The following is a 15,899-nucleotide window of genomic DNA, read 5'->3' on the forward strand; positions in this document are numbered from 1 at the left end:
TCTTATGCATAATCCGTTAACGTGATGATGCACTGTGAGGATAAGTTCCTTAGTCAAATAATTCCGAATCTTGCATCGCTCAAGGCGGGGGATTCCGTTTTAGCCCTATGTGCATGCATTTGATGCACAGTCATAGTAATAAAAATCAATCAGTCAATTAAGATTGTTGCAGGATATAAATAAGGCGTGTTTTTGTTTGAAACTGGATATGTAATGATAATAATGTTTTATTAGTGCTAAACAACGACCACAGCGGCCTTAGTATAGGTGAACATAGCGCATCAGACACATTGTCGCAAATTGCAACATAGAAGCAGTCAGAAATATCACGCAAAAGAAACACAAAACAAACTATGCTAAAAAATAAGAAAATGACAATAATTAAGAAGAAACAGTGAGGTTGCTGTTCGACAAACGCATGATTACTTTTGTGTGTGTGCGGACGAATAGGAAGGAGCAAAGAACGACTTGTAAACCGAGATCACAAGATGTGGCCAAGATCACAAGATTAGCCAAGCTCCACGATGTTCATTGGTCATTCATTGGTGTATTTCGCAACTTTTTCACGTCAGTTGCTGTGTTATAAGTCCGCATCGTGACGCTCAACTGGTCATTGACAAATATACTAAATGCAAGGAATGAGTTCTAAGTTTGAAACAACGGAACAACGGATTTGAGCGGCACGTTGGGTGGATTGCCGTGAAAGCGCTCTCTCAAATACGTGATCGACGGGACGATACAGCGAGAAGGACGAAAACTTTACGGCAAGTTGCCTCTCTTTCACAATAACTTGGTTGTCGTGGCAGATTACCACATAGAATTAGTTTCCATCTTGTCTTCTCCTTTGACTTTCTATGCAGGCAGCTTCAAATCGCTCTTTTCGAACGGCGAAACTAGCACAGCACTGCTAGACGCTGCTGGCTGGTACCAGGGCGTTACGCCGCGTTTCCCCTCTGCCGGGGCCGCTGCCGTCGATAGAAAACTCTAGCGCAACTCTAGGCAACTCTAGAAAACTCTAGGCAATCCTAGCTATATCGCCTGCCTGCGGGACCATTTTTTCCGCCTTGTGCCAGCGGGACCCTTCTTTCCGGGACCGTTTTTTCCGGATCCCGCGCGTGACCTTCGGAGTGAAATCTTCGTAACGCGGGATCGCAGAAACATAGCGTTTTGATGTGCATAAAGCAAAGCAAAGCAAAGCATCGCTTCTTCAAAAGTTTGGAAATGGTTTCGTAACGAATCCACATGCTCAAAATCCCAAATCGGCACAGACTAATGCTGGCAACGCCTACAGCACGCGGGGGAACTAACGAACTTTGTCTAACCTTGTAGACGGGTAGAAATCCAGCGAACCGGTAGGGAAGTATGAGGTGAGTTGCCGCAGGACGAGAGCCGCCGGTATTTCGAACAGAGACTGTTCTTCTTCTTGGCACCGTCCTCATCATTGGTTCATGCGAATTGCGGGTCAACAGCCGGGGGGGGGGGGGGGGGAAGAAAGGGTCCGTACAGGCAGGCTTTCACGGCCGGAGTGGCTCCAGACCGGTTACAGAAATGGGAGGTTCCCGAACAAGGGGACGAAACGGGCATTCCAGAAGATAAGGAAGAGAGCCCTGAAAGAAGGAACTTTGGGGTAATTACGTATACCCATAAAGCGTCCCACAGGATAGAAAAAGTAGCTAGCAAGTAGGATGTTGAAGTAGTCTTTCGTAAAAAGCCCGGCTTAAGATCACTGATTAGGAAGGTAAATCAGGACAGGGTGTCTACCAAACTGCAGCCTTCAAATTCCCTGACAAAAACAAAAGGGAACTAGGTGCCTGCTCATACGTTTTGATACCAGATCCAACATAAAACAGACCATTTATTAAGTATTAGTGAGGCTACCCTACTTTTCTGCGTCAGAGCTTGTCATACTGGTGAACTGCTACTCGCAGTAACGTTGCTGCGGCATCGCCTCTCAACCACCGGTCGGCACTCGCAATTCGCTGCGCATCATCACGGCACTTGTCTGCGATTTTCCCTGACTTCAGCTGCTTTTTAGCCAAATTCCCTGACAATTCCCTGACTTTTCCAGTCACATCAAAATTCCCTGACTATTCCTTGTTTTCCAGGTTGGTAGACACCCTGCAGGAGCAATTACCTCGGTGCTCCATAAGTCGTGAAAATCAGTTTGTGGACTGTACAGTTGGGGTCGTTTATCGCATACCGTTTAGTTGCGGGCGTTCTTCTTTCATGGTTCTCCGTTTTTTTGCCACCACTTATTTCTCTGATGATTCTGTTTAAGATATCCCTAATGATGTTCGAAGTTAATAACGAAGTTCTTCAGCCTGAAATGTAATTCGCAGTTACTGAGTTACTTAAAAAAAAAGAACGAGTTACTTCCAAGTTACTTCGGATACAAAATAGCATTACGCAGGTGCAGCGCGTGTGAGCAGTTGAGACCTTGAGTTGCAGTTGAGGACTGCAACACACTTAGATCGTTTTCGTTTATGTCCAACAACAGACCTCTCCCTGTTTGTAAACAAATGACTACATAGTGTTCGACAGCACCACAAATTTTGTAGAATTGAACTACGCTCGAAGCTAGAGGTGAACAAGGTCGCGCCCGAAAGGCACGGTCTTGAGGGGATTACGATATGGTCCCTTAAAGGGACGCGACCCTCGATCCTGCTTTTCTTTCAATGGGAGGCAGCGAACAAGTGCCCGTTCGTGGAACCCAGCCCTCCTTCCGATTTGTTTCGGTTTCAGTCTGTCTACCAAAGTCATGATGACGTTTCTCTGGTAGAGGTCTATTTTACTCCCTGTGGGCGCACAATGGTTCAGCTTCATTTCAATGGCAGCGGTTCTTCCTGAATAAAATACTGTAATTGATTGAATATCACGTTTTATGGCAAAAAATGCCATGAAGGAACCGAAGAGAAAGCAAGAAAATATGTAGACGTGAGTGCAAAGCAAGTTAAAAGTAACTTGGAACTTAAGTTACTTTGGCAAAGTTACTTGAAAAAGGAACGAGTTCCTCTGAAAGTTATCACGGCGCAAAAGTACTGAGTTAAGTTACAAGTTACCAAAAAAAGGAACTTAGTTACAGTAACGAGTTTCCTCGAACTCTAGTCAATTCTACCTTTTCCTGAAGGAAAGCACTCGAAAATTTGCAGTGTAACAACCTTGGTAAAATGGTTACTTTTTTTCCTGTGATAGTGCCACTCCGTTTTTATTCATCTGCATTTCACTGTTGCGCGTGAAAAGAAGGCCCTCTACACTTGAAGTAACGGGAAATATTCTTTTATAATTTCCTCGAACGATGTAAAATCCCACTTGAATGAAGAACATAAAAAAAAAAACGAATGGAAAGAAATGAAACACTAAACGGTTTACAACACCATCGTTGCGTGCCTATACTATTGTACAATGATTAAAACACGACCCGAGAAAGCAAAGAGCGTCGAGGGTGGTGCCCCCAGTTCAGAGCGATTGTGCAAATACTGACTGCGGAACTGAAGGTCCGTTAAGCCTCTGCGCTAGAGGAAACGACAATCAGCAAATACCTGTACGCACATGTAAGCAACGGTCCTCTGCCACCTCCAGTCACAAAATGTGCCATTTCCTTACGAAGGAGTGAGTCAGTGCATGACGGCCTACACGTGTTTGATTTTCCTGTCAAACTTGCTCTTCCAAAATCCCGGGATTTTCTGGAAGAAATCCCGGGACTTGGAAATTGGCCAGTAATTTGGTAATGGCCGGTCATGAGCACGATGCATGACGTCACGAGAGCCGCACCGCATTAAATAATGCCGGTCAGAAGGCACTCTTCTCACGAGCCCAACGAATGACAAAGGATGAAAAGAAGAAACGTGCCAGGCTCATCTAATTAGTGTTCAGAAGTGCAAAATAAATGAAGCAACATTGCAAAAAGCCGACAACTTTATTTGAAATCGAAGTATCAAAGACTGCAACTAACATATACCAGTAATTCCTAACAGTTTGAGTGACATAGCATTCCACATTTGCATTTTTTATACCATGGTCCCTGTCACTGTCTAAATGCATAATTTCACTGTGAAGCACCTGCTGCACACTTACGAATGACTATCAGGCAGCTCTTTTGCTACCCAAGTTATAAAGCAATGCAATCTATCTATGTGTTCTACCCGAACGTTTTTAACGGAACCTTGCTGAGAGTTGTGCTATGCATGATTTCAGAAAGCTTGCGCACCCTTTGCAGCTACAAGGATGAAATAAAGACTTTCATGATTAGTTTGTGTCTGGACCTTCTGGATGCCCAATGGACCTCGGATGTCCTCGATATTGGCACGAAATATGGTAGTGATGCAGCGATATATTGGATTTCTCCATTGCATATTATAGGGAAAAGCTTATTCCTGGATACGCTATCCGTTGAGTGTGGGCTTATGACTGAAAAGTGGACAGGGACCATGACATGTGAAAGAGAGTGCCACACTAGTAGTACAAAACCTTAACAAATGGTGAAGAAAGCAGCAGTGTTTGTGCCAGTGCCACTGGCAACAAACTGTACAGCCCACTTTGTTGAAAAACAGCTAAAACTACATTGAACATCTACAACATATTTTGCTTTCACAGAACTGTGGTCACAGCTGCTTTCCAACAACCTCTTGAATCACACCACAAAGACAATTCAACCTTGACGTAACGAATGTCAGTCTCCGAAGTTTGTTCCTGGATATTCCATTTACATCTCTTCCCACTGTTTCCCTGTTGTGTGAATCACCTTACATTCGATGTAATGATGCTGCACATCCCGGTGAAGCAGAACGTTCAAGATTTTGATACACTTGCAATTAAGTACCAATTTAGCGTTTTTAGTAAATTAATAGCGACAAAAAATAGAGTGATGGCACTTTGGCTGTACGTAATGACTAGAATCCACCTGTAGCGGCAGCACCAGTGCAGCTGACTGTCTTGCACGTTGCCTCCTATATGTATATGTACTCGGGTAGCAGTATCCTCAAGGCAGGGGTAGCTGCGTGTTACGACACATTTCCAAGCTAATTCCCAGCTGGAGTGCAGTGAAGAGTAATCTGTTTAGATTACTGGCAGAATTTAGTACATGACCCTAACTCTACTTCATTGTAAACCGTCCAAATCATGCTGTGTAACGAGGTTCTTGTGCTGGAGTTTTGCTGATGTGGCAAATTTTACGAAGCAACAAGCTCAAGTACCTTTCCGAGACTTCGCTACGTAGAGGTTAAACTGTGCATCCCAGAGACAAAGCATCTTATGAACACCATAAGGAACACTTATTAAAAGTAGTAACACCTACAGCCTCGAGTATGGTCCTCATGAACACTAATCTAACTAGCATTACGACAGTCCATAGAAAATACATTCTCTTCTCAGAAAACCTACGAGAGACCAAGATAAACCACTGGAAAGCTCACAACATTACTTTTCTGCTTTGGCGCTCGCTGCAAAGTACAACGTAAAAAATCCTGTTCAATATTTATAGAATATATATATATATACTTCTCTGGCTACATACGAGGGATTGCTAGAGCTATATTAAAATAGACTTCTTATCAAACTTTTGGCAAGAGAAACTTACGACCATTTTACAAACAGCTACAATATCGACTACCGGGACTGGCAAAAAGGAGGGGTAAAAATTTGTGTTGATTGCTGTGCTCACACTGCCACCTAGTGTTGAATGAAGCAGAAAAGTCTGATAACATTGAGGGTACCATCAAGAAAGCTTTCGGGAGGAATTCCTGTTTAAATTCTGCCTCTTTATGTTTTGTCACGGATTTAGCTTCCATTACTCGCGAGGTCTTACAAATGGGAGCTGCATGACAAGCATTATGAAATGAGTGCTGGGACACGTGTACTGACCCTGGTGTGAAGATTTCGTTTTTAAATAAGGAAAGAGCCTACTGTGGGTTACGCACAAATGTACATGACGCACCCCTGCCACCATACAGTAGGTCCCCTCAAATGTGGAAGAAGGTTGAGCAACTACGCAGATGTTATTGAGACACCGAAAAATGGCCATCGTTACAACGTGTAGACTTCCACCGATACACATATGTATATATGTGCAGATTTATATATATGTATATGTATATATATGCGTTTTCATGCTTGCACACAATACTGCAACATCACAGTGGAAGATGGCGCTAGAGGTTGGAAGGTCATGGGAGATGGTACAAGAGGCAGCACTGATTGTATTGCATGTTAATTATTACTATAGCCAGGCTAACAGTAAAACATGGGGATAGGTGCCTCACAGTTGGAGGTAAATGCACAGGAGATGCAACTAGCACCCGAGACAGAACAGAAGAGGAATAGAAATTTCATTACTTTACTCTACTGACACGTCAGCATTGGACAGACACACATTGTGAGTAAAAGGTAATCCTTTGATATGTAAAAAGATTGCATACTATGTCTTATAAATGCAAAAGGAATGTTGTTCAGCTGAAGCCTACGTCATCGCTACATTATTGACGAGAAACCCACAAAAACCAATGAGGGACATATATGCATGATGTAATGTGAAGGTAGAAACAGCCAGTATAGCAAATATACCGCCAAAAAATATGAAGAAATAAGTACACAAGACACAACAGAGGCGAGTAAGTCTCAAAGCAGTTTTGTCCACTAATGATGGCCAAGAAAATAAAGCTCAAAAAGATGAAGCACCAGAGCTTAGTCAGAATATACGTATGTAAGAGATGCACAATGGATAAACACATACCAGAGCAGCAGTCAATGACGACTAGTGACGTAGAAGAAACCTTGGTGAACAAGTGGTATACAGTGATACATCAGGTGACTGAAGAAGTGAAGAAATTTTAAATTGACCAACATCATTTGTTCCCATGGTAACCACACTCAACTTACAACACACACCAAACGACAATGTAGCCCAAAGACACACACTCAAATGCAAAGTCTTTAACAGAAGTTGACTGTCCCGTCATGCTCACATCGAGCTTGTCACACAAGTTTACACCGCTGTTAGGACTAGAGGTAGCTACCACAGCGTATCTAAGCAAAAAAGAAGCCATAACAATAATACTGCGCAAAACCACAACCGGGTATCATAAAACATGAACACGTATCCCCCCCACGCGACTTGTGTGCCACAAGGTCGTTAAAAATATCACAACACCAATTGCTGGCTGAGCTAAAACATGAAAGAAGAACAGAAAAGAAACAGTAAAGGGTGAGAACATGCCCCCATGACTAGAATAAGCTCGCCACATTACAGACCTCGAGCACTGGAGGCAAGTTATGTAGTCACCTGGAGTATTTTCAATGTTGCAGCACGTACAACAGTAGCGGTAACGCGACGAGCCACACATGACTTAAATGGCTGGAACGCAAAATAAAAACAAAATTCAGACAACAGAACGGCCCACAACAGAAGTATCAAGCGTCAGCACCTGTGTGTGGCTTGGTCTTTTGCATGCTACAAAGCAGTGAAAAAAAAAACAAAAAAAAAACACATCAAAACACTGCATAACATTGAGAGGGCTGAGAGCGTAAGAAGTATTCCTGCATGAAAGCATCATTTTAAGTAGCAAAAAGGTTACTGCTAGGTTATGCTAACTGCAGTAGTATCACATCAATAGACCATGCAGGAGACAAGAAATAGCAAAGGACAACTGTCAATGCAACTAGTAGTAGTAGTAGTTATGTGAGTTCTGTAAAAGCTATAAAATTACTGAGGCACTTCACTGACTTCCACTATATAATATATATATACTGGTAGTAAATCACAATGTTTCCACGTGGAAAATACTTAGAGTAGATTACATCAATGTGAACTCTCGCTATATCTAATGTCAAGCTTTGGCAGGATACACAAATAGAAAAAAGACCCTCTATTACAAAGGTGCCCAACAGATTTACATTGTCACTTGTTCTATCTAGATAACCAGGAGGGTATGACAGCTGTAGTATGTACATTCCATATGTGCTCCACTGGTGAACAACCCAGGTTTACCACTCCATGGGGAAAAAATACAGCATGACATTAAGTTATCAAACACTGTCTTGTGGTTCCAGAAGATGACTAGAGCAGACGCTTTTTCTACTGTCAGACAACCCTACCACATACAGTATTGCACAGAGTTTTTTTTTTCCATTGCACCACCTCATTCAGGTGTTTCAGAATTCTGATTGCCACACAGCACCAAATGCATTTTTCCTACGATAACAATAGCACAGCTATAATATACATATAGATAGCACACCGATGCAGCTGCAGTTTTTCTAGGAATCCTAGAACATGTTCAAGCTTACACCCACCCAGATAAAGAAAAATCAGCTGCAGCTGAGTGTCTAATATGTAGTGTCGTCGACGAGGTTACGTGGAATGTCTGAGTATCGCTTTGTGCCATAGACTGCGGATCTACTGGCGATTTGTCAAATAATACTTCCAGGTGGAACTTCGTTCCTTCCTTCCTGCCTTGCAAGTATTAACTGCTATATTTCATTTTGGCTTCTTCTGGAGCCAATCTGTCTATGTGCCACCAGGACATGACTGAAGAACTTGCGAAAAATCATTTAAGTTAATGTTCTTCAGCTGCGACTAGCAAAAGAACAACAAGTCACGGTGATACTCACGACACTCAACAGCTTACGACTACAAACTGCAAGTGCAGCATGTGCGCTATCGGATGCGAAGAAACAACTGCCATAAAGAGGAGGAACCATCTAAAAAATATACCTAGAAACACCATAATATATGTGTGTATAACAATACTGCACGTAGAAGCCCAAAGAAAGCGTGCAGGTCTCACGCATCATCGGATGATGGTTGGGTAGTTCCAAAGCAGGCCTGGTAGTTGGCTTCTGAAGCCACTTGGAACTCGTACAAAATGGTTGTGGTCAGTGCACACCAGAGGGCCGTTCGTGCGCTCCTGGATGCCTTGCTCAAGTTGTGAATGCTCAGTGCCAGTGCCATCACGTCTGCGTGAAAGCGATACAGTTACGTTGGAATAGCTTTACCCAATTCTTCCTAAATATACCCCTTTACCTTTATGAAAAATTGTGGCACCATCGTTCTATCACATCTTTGCCTATCTTTGTGTCACTGACTATTAAACCATAGTTGCTGTATTTTGAGTATTTTGTACAAAAATAAAACTACAGGAATATGTCTACACTTTGAAACTGCAGACTTTTCTTTCATAGTTTCAGCCCACAACAGATGCCCTTTTGGAGGCAGGGCCGGCGTCTGATAAAGGCACAACTTTTGTCCTAAATATTGCAATGTCCGAATTTTTGGAGTCTGAAAAATCGGTCGTCAACTGTATATGTCTTGCAAAGACCACACTTGTGACCGGCTAACAATGCAGCGGAGCTTTACAGACAACAGATGACTGTCTTTGGTTTGTGGGACGTCAAGAACAGTGAACCCCCAGCCGTCCGGCCTCCATTCTTGCGCCCCCTTGGCGGACATGGGGTGAATTGCCCCCCTGCCCCTCGTAGATGCCGGCCCTGTTTGGGGGAGTTAAGATGAGACAAGATAAATTTAATTCACAAGTTTCTTTTTTTCACAGTTAATCGGGACTGAAAGGGAAAATTTTGAAAGGGGTATATTTTGCATGAGGCTTGAACACAGGTACAAAATTATACACATTGTACGTGGCTCATTATAGGTTTTGCAATTCCCTTTTTCCTTCTTGTAAGGATACAGTGGTGCTTTAGGTGGCAGAAGACCAGTAATAGTACACGCACCTTTCTCTTCTTGGATACGGTTCGGACCAGTGCGGTGACGGTTTGTTGCATTGACAATTTCATCTCTCCGTCGTGCCTGCACATAACGGATTGCTTCCAGCCATTTCTCCATGGCATAGTGAATGTTGCGGTGTACTTCGGCACCACGCAGCTGCTCCATCTTGGCAACCAGGGTGATCACCTATGTGTAGGCAATACCGTGGGATTTGTTTGCTCAACCAGAATTTTTTTTTACATAGTTATTATTAACAACCAGCTTTGAGCAGTACTACACTCATGTGTAAGTAATCACGGTTAGAAATGAAATAAAAAAATATACACTGCTTCTTACAAGTTTATTCTTGTGGCTCAGTTTTTTAAAGTTGCCAGCGTTTAACAACATTTGTTTGTCGATAACTGTTGTATTTACGCGCACAGGTATGCAAGAGAACCTCTACAAAACAGTACCAGAAATGGAAGGCATTGCTTGGAGCTTGCAGCATTTACCTTATCACCGCACATTTCTCGGCTTCCAAAATAAAATGAGGATGACTAGTACTTGCCCAAGGTATGAACAGAGACTGAATATGACCAGAGATACAATACAAGAGGTGCAATTTGTAAAATCCAGTCCAACTCGCAACATCTGGCATGCCGAGAAATGCGCAGTAATATGTTATGTGGTTACAAACTTTCAAATGTTCATTACAACATAGGATTTGCACACATCCGCGTCTTTCTGGCTGACATTAGAAACACACCAATTTAATAGAATCAATGAGTCCTAATCACTTAGCAGATCCAGATCCACAATGTAGAATAGAATGGTGAGCAACAACAACAAATAATCACAACTGCTTGGGGACTATGCCAATACAGTAATGATCACTGTGGCTACAGCCATCAGTCACCCTGCTATAAAGCAGCTGTTAGCAATGTGTTACACAAAGCTCTAATACAGGGTGTCCAAGCTAACGTGCACTAAGGTCTGAAAAAAATTTAAAAAATTAAAAACGGTGCTTCGTAAGCGAATAAAAACTGCGGAATATTGCGAGTTGTCACGTGTTCTATCGCCTGTATATTTTCGTGGTGGCTGATTAATTAACTGGGCACAATTAATTAGCAAACTTTTTAATTATTCTTCTTAGGGCCGAGATGCGAACTGAAAAGTTGTAGAGTGTGTCGAGAAACACCCATTGAAATGATTTCCTACAACGTACGCCTTTCGTGGAGGAGCTTTTCCCCTCGCGCGCAAAATCCAAAAGTGTACCACATGACACAAGGCGAGCCCAGATACGCGTGCGCCTCAATTTCAGAGCTCTCAAGCGTACAAACGAACTACTATGTCCATTATCTGCCGAGAAGCGACCTTCAGGTCAGAGCTCACCTGAAGGTCACTTCCTGGTAGATAACGGATGTGCTGATTCTTCTGTATGCTTGAGAGCTCTGAAATCAAGGTGCGCACGTAGGTGCGCTCCCCTCTTGTCACGTGGTACACCTTTTGATTTTGTGCGCTAGGGGAAAAGCTCCTCCACGCAAGGCGTACGTTGTAGGAAATCATTTCGGTGGGTGCTTTTCGACACGCTGTACAACCATCCAATTCGCATCTCGGCTCAAGACAAACAGTTAAAATTTAGCTAATTAATTAATCAGCCACCACGAAAATATAGAGGCGATTAGAACACGTGACTCCTCACAATATTCTGCACTGTTCATTCGCTTATGACGCACCATGTTTTTTTCAGGCCTCGGTGCACATTATCTTGGACACCCTGTAGAGCTGTGCGGTTACTGTGCATATTGTTTTATTCACATAAAAAGCCGACCCAGTTATGCATAGTCATGTCTCCACCGTTTTCGTTATCTTTCTTTCCTTTTTTTTTTTTAATGCAGGACTGGTTCTAACACTACTCACCGCTGTGCGGGAGCTGTGGGTTAGCGAGTATAGACAGGTTAGCACATGTTACCTTGGCATGCTCTCGGAGCTCATCCACAATAAGGCGGTCCACACGAGAAGGGTTCGGAGGCAGTCGAGGGATGGGAATGTTGTTGGTGCTTGACACCTTCTTACCCGGGTTCTGACGGGCAAGTTCTGCCTCAGTCTGAAGACATTAAGCAAAAGTCACGTATATGTGTGTGGACAGCTACACATAATGCGGCACATTTTGGCACAGATTCTGTGGTCATACTTGGGACACTCATTCCCTGATACAACAATTCCTCAACAAAACCGGGAACGTGAAGCACCTAACAGCTCCTTCTATGCTGTCTGTGGTAGAACTGATGGTCAGTCTTAGGCTAATTAAATTTTTTCTTGCGGCAGCGGAAATGAAGCCACACGGGATGTGAAGCAATAGCCCAAACAACCAGACCAAACAGACATAAATAGACGAGACAACCGAATAAAGTAGGAGGACAACCGAATAAAACTTTACAGCAATAATCCTTTCAAGTTATACCCATGTTAGAGGGGTACCTTTAAGGCCTGAAAGCTGAAACTGAGATCATGCCAGACAGTAGCGACAAGGCCTTCGGGGAGAAAAAGATGTGTTGTAATAGGAAGCGAGCGCCCAAAAGCTTCCAAATTGTCTACTCTCAAATGCAGAACGAAAAGAGACTCTCTGACAAACAGACACAATCGCCCTATTTATCGCTCCACACTGTTTAGCGACCAGCTCCAAATATTAAAGAGTCAGAGGGAAATGCTTTGTTGCCGGAGGGTAGAGTTTACAAGTACTAGAAGGAAATCCTGATCCTGTTTACCAACATATTTACAATGTATTGCAAACATCAGAGTTAAATCTAAGCAGAAAGTACAGGAGAAGATCGAAAAACTTGATCCAAACGTGCAAGTAAGGCTCGGTTTCACCAACGCTGGTTAACTTTGAACCAAGATCAAGCGTTGCTAAAATTTCAGGTTAACACTCAATTCTTTCTTAACAAACATTAGTTGGTGGCGTTATGAATGTTTCAGTAACAATAGCTCCCTTTAGTGAAGAACAGTTAAGTGTTAAATTCAAGTTAAGGGACCGTTGATCTCGGTTCAAATGTTAATCGGCGTTGGTGAAACCGGGCCCAAGTACCATCTGGAACACTGTAGCTAAATCGAGCAAGAAACCCTATGATCATAATTGGCCTTAGCTGTTGCCATCTCACATCATTTGACAGAATGACCTTCACTTAGCTCTAGCCATTCCTTTGGCCTTAAAGGGGTTGTGAAACCATTTCCAAACTTTTGAAGAAATACAGCACAATCCTGTTAATTCGAAAATCTCTTAATCCCAATGATAGGCAAGCCTGAGCGATGGGCAGGACACGTAAACAACCACAAACACGAAGACTCAAATCCCAATGCCCTCCACAGTCCTTCAATGCCCTCAATCTCAATGCCCATCGCTCAGGCTTGCCTATCGTAGAATTCATCCACCAGCTAGCCTGCATTTACGCCATTCTGTCTTAATCCCAACTTCCAGATAATTCGAACTGACGCTCATGCCCCAGCAAAGCCATGCGTATTTCAATGGGGGAAAAAAGCCCGGTAACTCAAACTTATTAACGTAAGTACCGGTGTTTTGAAACAAGACTGCAGGGCCGCTCCCGACTCCCAACTACGCATCGGGTCGGAATCACCGGCGCACGCTGTGCTGCCATGTCAGGGACACTTTACTTACTAACTGCTAAGTTTACTTATTATTACTTATAAGTCAATTTCTCATAAAAGCGATACTACAACTTATGAAATGGAGCCGTGCAGTTAGTGGGTTGAATATGGTTTCTCAACCCCTTTAAGTTATCCCCTGACTAGGGCTATGATCACTGTTATCCATAACCTTAAGTTTCCGACTTCTGTCCCACTTCCTTCAGAATTCCACATGAAGCGATTACAATAATGCATGGTTTACCCCAAAGCAACCATCTGCCATGCACTGCCATTGCAGAAGGCTGATTTGTGGACTAAATTACGGGGCTATGTTGGGGTAGTTGGTATGTAGACATCAGGAAAGGCCACTGCAGCACAAGAATGAAGAGAAAAGTTATACGAAACGACACAAACACCTGCAGGAGAGAAACTCTGTGGAAGGAAGGAAAGAGCTGTGGACTTCAGATCTCAGTTATTGCAGCCGCCGACCTTTAATTCAGACCCTAATAATTTGGACAAAAACTTTGGCTTCATCGAAGTCCCCAGAGAGACTATGCATTTTCACTTCCAATAATTCGTACGAATTTCGGCCCAACCTTACCTACTTTTTTGTGCAAACCTTCGTTTCTAACTCCAAAAACGTAAGGTTGAACTTCCGAGCCTGCTAGTCAGACCATTGACGCTCATGGTGTGCAGCGTCCTGGGAGTGTTCTTCCTTCCAAGTTCTTAACTTACCCGCGGATGGATCAGATGACGACAACAGCGGCAGTGGCGCGGCCATTGACACGCTCAAAACTGTGTATTCCGCTACCTTAGCAGAAACGTGACGTGACATGACGTGACGTTCTTTCCTGTGTGCGTGCTGATAAACAAACGCGCATTGACAGTTTTTTTCAATCAAGTTTGAATGTCTCTAATAAAGGCCACTGTTGGAAGCAGATTTTTGTCATTGGCTACTAGTTCGGACTGCACGATAATTCGGACAAATTTTGTGGCTCCTGCACGACCGAATTAATGGTCGGCAACTGTACTTATTATAAATGAGCTGTGGCAGTGAAGCTGCATACTAGAAATATTTTTGTGAGGTTCACGCTCACTTAAGCTAGAGAGTTTCATCCTAAGACAGACTCCTAACCTGAAGACATGTTATCATACTTAGGGTTGTGCACATATTCGAAGGATTCGATATTCGGGCCGAATACAGCAATCTTCTTTTTTTTAAAATTCCGTATTAGCGCCGCGAAGCAACTGTGGCTATGAGCGGCATACAGATGTGGACAGATGGAGAGAGGACAGCAGGAAGGAGTGGGGGGGACAGGGGGGTACAGCAATCTTGTATTTGACATTCGATTCTAATAGTATTTTGTGGAATACGTCGAATATATTCGAATCATCGATCACCCACTGCAATGGAGTGCGTATCTGGCAGTTTTGGTTTCTACAGGATAAAATTTCGTGTATTTTTGGTTCCAATCTGTGCGACACTGGGGCGAATCCAATGCAATCCGATAAAAATCCAAAGCTTTTATGAAGCGTTGGAGCGTAGCCCTGTACACATATGAAGATTACACGTCATATGTGCCTTATTTCGTGGTGCATTATGAAACGACTCAAGCTACGCTGGCAACGGCAACGGCAACGGCATATCAAGCGCTAAAGGGTGGAGCATATTTTTCTACTACAACGGTAGTGACAACATGAGTAATTTCAAGCGTGTACTTGGAAATGCCGCTTTAGGTAGCATTTCATTTGTTTTTTGGTTCAGAGCTAAAGGAAACCTGAAAGCAATTACCGGCAGTGATAACATAATGTGACACTATAATCTAGTACAGTGTCTTGCAAGTTCAAAGTAACAGTGATTAGTCAACTCTTGTCGCCATTGGAAAGTCACTAATAGAAGCCCTAATCATACGCTCAAGGCACTGGTTCATACACACCTTCTTCCTCTCCTTTTCCAGATTGCGAAACTGCTCATAGCAGTCCTCAAGACGGAGGTGGAGTTCGTTTGAAGGACCACTGCGCCTGAAAAGTTGACTGAGAGTCACGTTTTTGAACCTTCTCATGGCGGTCAACAAATATTGCACAGACTTTTTGGCACAATGTTCACTGTCATGCAACAATCTGTTGTAACATGTGGTGATGTCTCTCAGCATCTGTATGTTTTCTAAGTGTAAAAGCAGCATGAAACACGTGCCCGAAATGTATTTAGTATCAGTGAAGAGAGTGCAGGAAGCTGTTTATGCCACAAATGACTTCAACGATTGCAATTAAGCAGACTGGCAAGTGTGCTTTCACTGAAACAGGCTCTTGAGCTGAGGCGGGCCTGTAGAAGGTTTATTTCCCACTTACAAAAATAAAAGTTATTATATTATTATTACATTCTATACATGTCACTTCCATAGAAATGTCCCACGCGAGTCTCAGGTGGCCTGGTCCTGAGCAGGCATTCCACAGATACTGCAGCTTCGCAAGGACATTTTACCGCACCAAAATGTGCACACAGTTGTGTGTAAATTGTGTACACAGAAAAGTGCATAAACACAAGCAACAGTATGAAACT

At 43.1% G+C, this 15,899-nt stretch overlaps 1 protein-coding gene across 2 annotated transcripts in view; it reads right to left on the minus strand.

Moving 5' to 3' along the window:
- Window positions 1-3,902: 3,902 nt before the first annotated feature.
- Window positions 3,903-15,899, minus strand: part of LOC135385432 (uncharacterized) — a 38,191-nt gene continuing 26,194 nt past the window's right edge. For both annotated transcript variants that reach the window (XM_064614742.1, XM_064614741.1), the window contains exons 8-11: window positions 15,277-15,361; window positions 11,667-11,801; window positions 9,721-9,901; window positions 3,903-8,949 (exon numbers count right to left, since the gene is read on the minus strand). In XM_064614742.1, the coding sequence (XP_064470812.1) occupies window positions 8,777-8,949; window positions 9,721-9,901; window positions 11,667-11,801; window positions 15,277-15,361 (574 nt within the window). In that variant the 3' untranslated portion in view covers window positions 3,903-8,776. The remainder of the gene's footprint in view (window positions 8,950-9,720; window positions 9,902-11,666; window positions 11,802-15,276; window positions 15,362-15,899) is intronic.

This window comes from Ornithodoros turicata, chromosome 2 (genome assembly GCF_037126465.1).
Source record: "Ornithodoros turicata isolate Travis chromosome 2, ASM3712646v1, whole genome shotgun sequence".
Taxonomy (NCBI): Eukaryota; Metazoa; Arthropoda; class Arachnida; order Ixodida; family Argasidae; genus Ornithodoros; species Ornithodoros turicata.